Here is a 9,018-nt window from a genome sequence, read left to right on the forward strand (position 1 = left end):
TTCCTCTTGCTTGTACATTTGTTAATGTGGATATATTAAAGTTTCGAGGAGCAGAGCAGTGCTCCATAAATGAGGGCGTGATGCTCCATGTGATGAAATGAGGGCGACTTCGCGGCCGTTTAGAGTTCGATTTGCGGAAAACGTGACGAAAAGCTGGCGGAATGTAAACGGAACAATTTCCTTGGCTTAATTAACCCGTCTGACTTTCTCAGCTTTATACAAAGAAAGAAAAAAGAGACGCGCGTCGCGGAGATAGTTTTAAATGCGCGCCGGAAATGCAAGAAGGTAATTGGAAAGCGGGTCGTAAGCCCCGCAAAGCACTGCTCCGCCCCGTCCGTCGTGAGATACCTACGTAGGGCTATGCCGATTTTTATAAAATCTGAACAGGAGAATATCATCGTTTATCGATGTATCGTACGAATATAATATATTTACAGCTCAAAATATTACTTTTAAAGAGTTAAAAATATAGTTTGTATTTAGCGCATACGACGAATCTACATATACACGTTAAGAACCCATGATATACCTCTACCACCTCCTCCTCCTCCTCCTCCTCCTCCTCCTCCTCCTCCTCCTCCTCCTCCTCCTCCTCCTCCTCCTCCACGTCTCTATACACGCTCTCCTGCCTTTCTCTCATCTCGTAAAACGAATCCCGTCCCCTCCCTTCTAGGCTAATCGACGAATTCCAAGTCGATTAGCAACACGTCTCGACCTCGATATGCCGCCGATACGCCGCGATCACTTTTCACCGATCTCGGCGTCACTTTCGCGCGTTTTGGACGCGCGGCGTCGGTGCATCTTCGCGCCTCGTTTCGCCTTTAGGCCTAACGTCGTCGATTCGCCTTATCCCTCCGGCCCTCCCCCTCTCGTTCGAAATCGATGCGTACATATATATAAATACACGCATACACGTACGTGCGTATGTAAATATATACACGCGTTAAACGGCCTCGGCGCGTCCGCGTGAAAGTGCATTCGGCATGCACACGCGCGTACGTGACACGCACGCGAAATCCGGGTGAGTCTTAAAAAAAAAAAAAAGAAAAACGTCAGATTCCCGATCTCGTTCACGATCCTCGCGACTGTTCCCCCGATTTCTCGCCTATTCGACGTTTTAAACGTCGCTCCGCGTTATCTCGGCAACGTCAATCGGCCCTGTCCGGCCCCCCAATTCGTTCGCGAATTATTCCGTTCGCGAGGGCGAGACCGCGAGACGCGACGGTCGTTCCGACGGCTAAGAGCAATTTTCGTCCACGTGAAAACTGTTAGGCGTACACGTCTCGAGAGCGCGCGCACGATACAAAAGAGTTCCATCCGCAACGTAAATTCGATCTCGGAAACGATTTTCCGGAAGACTGTTCCCTCCCCAGACGTCCCGTCTTAATCGCATCCATCCCCAATATTTCCGCTCGGGTGCTTTTTGGACAACGTTAGCTAAAAAGAAGAAAAAAAAGAAAAAAAAACTCGCGGCGGGATAATGTCGTCCTCGAAAACAACGTGCCCCACGCGTAGATTCTCCGCTCGAAAATTCGCCGGGCAGTCGATCGTTCGGTCGACTTCAGGCGTCACCAGCATCACTGATCGCCGACAATGGAATGTGTCTTCGCTTCGCGCGCTAAGTCTTTAACATTCGAGCCTCCTCTCCCTCCCCTTCACGTTTCAGTCGAATTACAAGCTTCTCAGTCAAATTGTCCTTCTTTGGATTCATTGCAGTCTTGACGAAGAAAAAATTACAATGCTACGTTGGCGAGTCTAAACTAGAAGAGTCTCGCGCTTGCCTTCGGCGGACGACGGGAAAGGCGAGGGGGAAAGACCGGGAGAAAAATGCCGAAATTTGTATCGGACGCTGACTGACGTCCGAATCCGGGATTCTAGGTACTCTCCGCTTTCCTCCCTGCCCTTTAATCCGTTTCCCGTTTAACATCTCACGACAATTGATCACGATAGACATTATGTGTGCTCCGCAAATGCGAGTAAATAAAGAGTAAATTAATTGTTGAAATTACGTGGACTTGGCTGCAATTTAACAAGAGTTAAATCGCCCCTGGGTCTACTAATCTCGATTTAGCGAGTTGCAGTCTTTTCTTCCGGATTACGAACCTAAATATAGCGTAGAGGAAGAAACGAGATCTCGTTAATCCAGGCTGCTGCTAATCCACTTCAATCCAACTAGCTCGTAATACGAATCGCATCGATGATCACGATTTAACTGCGATCGTCAGCGATGACACCCGGGGCCTGTTCTGGTTTATCAGTAGTAACGTAGCCAGAGAAATTGCTTAGAAATAATCTACGGCCTGTGCTAATCCCGACTTTCATGCAAGTCGCGACTCAAGAGCAATCTGATAAATCACGGGTTTGAGCTAACCGACTCGAGTGCAGTTCAAATTGAGTACAGGAGCGTCCCGGGGAGTAACGCGAAGTAGAACACTTCCGTGCTCCTTTGGTAATCTGGCCTTGATTCTCGGGTTGCGTGCCTGATGACGTCAATCCAGCGATTCGCGCGAGAAGCGACGACGATAGCAGCGCGACGACGATGGCGACGATGACGACGACGACGACGACGACGACGACGACGACGACGACGACGGCGCGGATGATCCGGCACGGGGTGACTTTGATTTTTCCGACGTTTTCATTGCGGTTGCTGCTGCATCTGCATCTGGTGTTGCATGCTACCGAAGACGTTCTTCATGGCCGTGGCCTTTAGGAGCCGCCTCAGCACACCGCTGGTGCCGCGGTGCTGCAGACTCTTGTGCGTCGTCAGTGAGTTCTTCGTACGGTACGTACGGTTGCAGAACTCGCAGACGTACAGCGTGTCCGATTGCTCGTGTTTGTCCTGGAAGTGGCGTTTGAGGGAGTAGTAGCATGAAAACGTGCGACGGCAGTACGGACATTCCTGAGGCTCGTTTATGCCACCCGCCGTGGGTGGTGGCATTCGGTACATGACAGTGGGAGGCGTCGTCGGTGCCGGATGCATCCCGTTGCCCGTACCTGAAACGCATCCAGATCTGTATAAGATCGCTCCGTGGGAGAGTTATTTAGCGCCGGAGTTCGATTACACACGTCGAAACCGTATGTAACTTCGACGAGAGCTTCTCGTTTCTGCACGACGACGCTGTAGACGCGGAAAATAGAGATCTCTCACGAAACGCGACAGGATGCACTTTTTCTCTCGCGTCTACAGCACGTACGTCGAGACACCGACGTCGTCGAAATACTAACACGGCCTCGAAATAGTAACGACTCCTTCATTAATCGCTCCGTTTTAAATTGTTGCGAGAATGCGACCATCGTGTAGGCGACGGTCGGCTGACGTACATCGATAAGATGTTCAGAGCTGGTATTTCCACTCGTCTCGCGAAGGCTGAGCTAGACTTCGAGAACGTCGCTACATTTATTTGTTTAACTGCCAAATATGAAATGGCTCATTGCTTTTAAATTAATTAGAAACAGCGCCGAGAGTTTGGAAAACTCAATTTTCGAAAATCAATGTGTGATTTTAATTGTCGCAACTAATTTACTTCATTTCGTGAATGATACGAATATCTCGATGTAAATAACAAAAAACAATAATATTGCAGAAATCACAAATGCATACAGCAATATATTATATAAATTAATGTAATTATATATTTCTTATATTAATTTATATATTAATTTACTAATTTAAATATTCATTTATTTGTTTATTAATTTATATGTTACATAAATTAATGTAAGGAAAAATTGCATTCGGAATTACCAACTCTGACTTATCCAGGTACGATTGCGCTCGCAATGAGGAAAAGAAAATTCAGAGTACAATTCAGAGTCGTGTGCAAGTCGTAAGGCTCCGTATAGAAAAATTACATAGATAAATTTGTTAGATAGTAATCATTCCCATTCCGCTCTTGAGTTTTATCGAGTATTTTATCCGGAATGGAGCACGAGATGCTGAAAGATCTCGATTGAGGAAGAAGAAATGAGAGAGGGGATGAAGAAAAGGGTCTGTGTATTATATCGCGTGCATCGAGCTAGCGATTAGTATGCTTTAGCGTATTAGAATCAGTCCGCGCTGACAAAAGTTACTTAACAACGAGTTTGCGTAGTGCGACATATTATGCACGTGCTAAAAATTGAGCACACTTTTATCGTTAATCGAACGCATTGCAAATCTCCCAAAACAAGTCAAGTTGATCAAAGAATTGAAACGCGAACAGTCTCGACAATTCGCGATCGCACTAGTGTAATATTCTCTCGCGTTAACAAGCGATAATTTTAATTACTCGATAGTTGCCTAAAGGGGCGATTTCGTATCGATTCCCGAATCCATGAAAAAACAACGAAAAGGCAAAAATAACGAAAAACGCTAATAATAAAAAAAAAAGAACAGTAACATTCAAAAAACGTAAAACGATAATACCAGAAAATATAAATGTATAATAAAATTAAAGATCATAGCGTATTTTTAACGTATAACGTCCGCATGTCTTGCAAGAATCCATTGACGAATGTTACGATTACGATATTTTATACGCCCTCGCGAAACGTACAATTTATGCCAATCGTAGCGGTTGTACATCGAATCGTCAATTGCACATCAAATCTCCAATTCTCGCAACTTTCTTAACCGACGTATCGCATACCTTTTCTTTCGATCAAGCGCGAGGATCTAACGGTATCAACGTAGAAAAATAATCAAGAACGGCAGAATCAAGACAAACACGTAGCCAAAGCTACAAGCAAGCAGACAGCAGGCGGACAATTAGGTGGACATGCAAACAAGCAAGCGACGAATAGGTGGATAAGCAAAGGTCGGTGGTCTGACTGAAAGAAGAGAGATTGTGAGGAGGCAGGAAATGTGGCGGGCGTTACACAAACGGAAAAGAGAATGAGAAAAGAATAAGAAAGACGGAGATCAGTTAGGGTATTATAATAGGGTATTATCGAAGATAATAGTTCGTTCTTAAGCTTTATGAGTTAGCAAAAGTTTCTGAATTCACCGTATCCATCTACACGTTCCCATAACTCTTTGCATCGGAAAGCTAACCGGCGTGTTATTCCATATAATGAGATTCAACGGAATTAGCAACAATCTGCAAATCACTAAAAGAATGTAGCAGTTTTCAACGTTTGCAGTATTGCGTGAAGACTTCGGTAATGCCAGCGCGATGATTCTTCCTTGTAATGTTATAGATGTATACCAATAGATCAAATCTACGCAGATGAAAAAAAAAGTCTTACGATGAAGTCAATTGTGTGACGTTATACGTAATAGGCTGAAATAGAAGGTAATAGCCCACCAATCGTTTTCGCGATGACTGTAACGTTATAATGGCAGCAATACTTGCGCGAGCAATATTAAAGCAACAATAGCATTCGGTTACTTTCAGTTTGCTACGTATAATGTCACAGTTGAAGTACCAAAGTCTTTGATATCTAAGTGACGTTAGTGACACGTATCCCTTATGGAAAAATACTACTGAACTGTCGGATAAAAAAAACTATTGAATGTAAATAGCTTTCCAATAGTTTCTAACAGCTTTTCCGACAGTCCAATAGTATTTTTTCATAGGAGACGTTTCCCCAAGAAAAATGCGAAATATCGAAATCGAAAAAGAGACGTGAAACACCGAAAGCTCGAGACGTCCGTTAGCAAAGCTTTCCAGACGTCCTCTGCGTCTTTAAGTAGACTTTTTGAAAAAAAAAAACCCCATCCGTGTTGCTCGATCGATGCGCCGGTGTTAGCCATGCGGCATGCTGCTTTACTGATGCATCGGGGATTCGAGTCACTGACAGCAGGTATAACGGACCGGCGAATACCGGAAGAACTCGATCAGCGGCGCGCGTACGGTACCGAAGAGGCGCGAAGGACGACGGGATAAGAGGAAAGAAAGCAGTTACGCGAGCCGGGATGCGGACATACGACGGCGCGGCGGAGACTCGAACCGTAAGGCGAACAAGAAGAGAAAGAAGGCCCCCGCGTGCAAGTCGAGACCGGTTTCTCGTCGTGGCATGCACCATTCGCGGAGCGCCGCCGCCGCGCGCGGAACGAGAAAGAGGAAAAGGAAACACAAACTTTCCGCACACTTTGCGTCGTCCGGGACGACGACGACGATGACGGCGGCTGAAGACGATGCATCTTTCGGCAATGAGCGCAGAAAAAAATTGAGAAAATGAATGTCAAAGAAGGCGCGATCCGGGAAACAAGCGTGTACGTTTCAGTATATATTTACGGACACGTGAGAAGGAAAAAGAATTGAAAAAAAAACAGGCAAAGAGAAAGAGAATAAGAAGAGCGAGAAAGGAAGAGAGAAAGAGAGACAGAGAGAGGAAGGAATGTGTACATGTTTGTTAAGTTGTATAGGGTGAATTTTAAGAGACAATGTTAAAGATCATTTCTTCGAAATGCTGTGCGCCATAGGTGTGTTTAGCGTGGTCCCTACCTTATCTAAACCTTCAAAAGAACTTAATGTCAATGTCGCCGGGCCTGCTCTTATGATAGGTATATATATGGGTCATCAGGGAATTACGCGAGCAGTATACCCGCTCGCAGATGACGCATCTGTACTCCTCCTGTCGTTCGGCGTGTTTGTCGGCAACGTGGCGTTTCAGGGATGCTTTGCTGCATAGTACCTTGCCGCACAGTTGGCAGGTGAACAACTTCTTCGCTGACTGGGTGTTCAGAGAGTTCAAGGTCAGCCCCGTCATAGAGGTGAGCACTGAAACACAACAACGCACCTCTCATGCAGCTGCACACCCCCATAACACACTTAAACCCTATACCGCGACCGCTAAGGAAAAAAAAAAGAGAAAAAAAAACGGCCGCGAACGCGAATCTCGCTCGAACGCTCCTTTTGGTACCGTCGTCGTGCTTGTATTCTCTCGACTGTGCTTTGACGCGACATCGATCGCCGGCGATTCCTCTTGCGGCTCAAAAAAAGCGTCTACGTTTAAAGCTCGTATCTTACGATTATCCAATTATTCGCGTCTTGTGATCAATTTATCTCGCTGCGCGTTGACTGGGCGCGAGACGAGACCGCGCCTCTTGATATCTTACAGGAGGTACATAAACGTGATAAGTAATTATGAAAACATTTGTATTAAATCGTGAAATTATCGTGAGTATCCCACGCTTAAATGGTCGTGCGTCATTAATACTTTTTTTTTCTACGGAACTTAATAATTTTATTTCGTTCCTTCTTTTCTCGCGACAAATCGTTGCCAAGAGTGAATGTCCTCGCGGCGATTTTAATCCTCTTAACATCGCGCTTGCGAAGAATTCGAACGAATGGATTTGAAATTCATTTTCAACTTAGCCATAAAGATCATTGGGGAGAAATTTTTTAATAAATGGATATCTCAAATCCGACGATCAGCGTGTGCCTGTGAGGAAATCAATCCTTCTGCCTCGTCTCCTCGTCGACGTCTTCTTCTTCTTCTTTTCCTCCTCCTCCTCCTCCTCCTCCTCGCGCTGGATCACGCCCCGCGCATTACTTAATCCATTAAAAACGAGACTCGCGCCCTTTAGTGAAGCAATTATGCGCGTTACGGCACGTCCTTGGAAACAGAAGGAGCTGGGGGGTGGGGGAAAGAATCGGAGAGATGTGGAGGAATCGACGGTGCGCTGTTTCTCTTCGTGGGGAGCGAAGTAAGAACTTTCTTTAACGACGACTTTCCTCTCCCCCGGTCTCCTTCCTCGGAACTCCGGTCGCTCTGCTAATGCGGAAAGAGGGAACGGGACAAGAGGCGCACGCATATGCATGAAATTAATTCACATACGCACACGCGAGTACACGCACGATCGCACGTGGACACGGGGTGGACACACGCCGAAACGTCTCGCGCACGTGTATACCATATGTGAATGTGTGCATGTACGTTCGCGGGAGGAAATTGCGGGAGGAAAGAAGGCGGATGGCGCTATTTTCATTTAGAATTTGTGCGCTTAATTTCTCCTTCATACGAGAGCTTCGACTCTATTGTCATTAACACGCGACATTACACAAGTCATTGCGTTACTCTGCAATCTCTCGTGGATGTTTCACGTATACGCGCTGCGCATATTTTTCGAGATGCGCGAGTTCAAAATGACACCGGGCGATCATTCGCTAAATATTCGACGAACGCGAAACGCATCGATGCATTTTGATGCCAGATAATAGATTTTATTGTGTCGTTGCATGAAACTGGCACAGTCTCATGTCGATATATATATGTATATCGTTGTCTTACATACACATGTTACGTGGCACTTTAAATACCTCGTGCTCTCTTTCTTATCGACATAATCCATAATTACCTCGGAACAATTTGTTAATTATTCAAGGTCCTAGCAACGTGTCGCTTTGCTGAAAATATAATTTCACTTTAAAAGATCTTAAATAATATCACTTAGAGAAATAAATAATGACAATAAAAAGTTGAAAGGGGAGAAAAAGGCAGAATCGGGACGAGAGGTACAAAAGGGACGCTCGTCGGACGGGAGCGGGAGTGCCTATGGAACCGCACATTCGCATACGTCCTCCATCGAGAAGTGGAATATGTGTATACACAAGCCGTTTGCCGACTCGTAATATGAATATGCATGTACATTTGTTCGACGGATCTCAGATGTGTGTGTACACGAAGCCTAACAGACATGAGAAACGGAAACGACGAGAGAGTACAGGTACATTGAGCATTCTGGATGACATTTAAAGCATGCAACTCGAAATAAACTAAACAAATAAACGTGAACATAAACGTAAACGTAATTAAATATGCGTGACTCTGGCGAGCTGCGTGGCGACTTTTACGAAATCGAAATCCCCTCGCCCCCCTTTCCAACCCCCTCGTACTCGTGTGATCGCGTGAACGAGGTAGTTCTTGTGAGAAGGGTAGTCCCCGCTTTCGGCTTCTTCGTTTTTCCGATTTTCCGTGATATGCACCTCCTTCGTACTCACCGTTTGCACTCGACACGCGACAGAAACTTCTCACTTATAAGATTTTTTTTCCTTTTTTTCTCTTTTTCTTTCTCTCTTTCTCTCTCCC

General features: G+C 45.5%; 1 protein-coding gene across 1 annotated transcript; it reads right to left on the bottom strand.

The window, feature by feature from the left end:
- Positions 1-584: 584 nt before the first annotated feature.
- LOC105204514 (broad-complex core protein isoforms 1/2/3/4/5-like) lies at positions 585-6,647 on the bottom strand. Its single transcript, XM_011173604.3, has 2 exons — positions 6,432-6,647; positions 585-2,997 (listed from the first exon to the last, which is right to left on the bottom strand). The coding sequence occupies exon 2, from the start codon at positions 2,981-2,983 to the stop codon at positions 2,639-2,641; it is 345 nt and encodes a 114-aa protein (XP_011171906.1). The 5' UTR covers positions 2,984-2,997; positions 6,432-6,647; the 3' UTR covers positions 585-2,638.
- Positions 6,648-9,018: the final 2,371 nt, after the last annotated feature.

This window comes from Solenopsis invicta, chromosome 11, assembly GCF_016802725.1.
Source record: "Solenopsis invicta isolate M01_SB chromosome 11, UNIL_Sinv_3.0, whole genome shotgun sequence".
Taxonomy (NCBI): Eukaryota; Metazoa; Arthropoda; class Insecta; order Hymenoptera; family Formicidae; genus Solenopsis; species Solenopsis invicta.

Bases quoted from the DNA above. Each gene is read 5' to 3' on its own strand.
- LOC105204514 (XM_011173604.3), bottom strand. From the start codon at position 2,983: ATGCATCCGGCACCGACGACGCCTCCCACTGTCATGTACCGAATGCCA.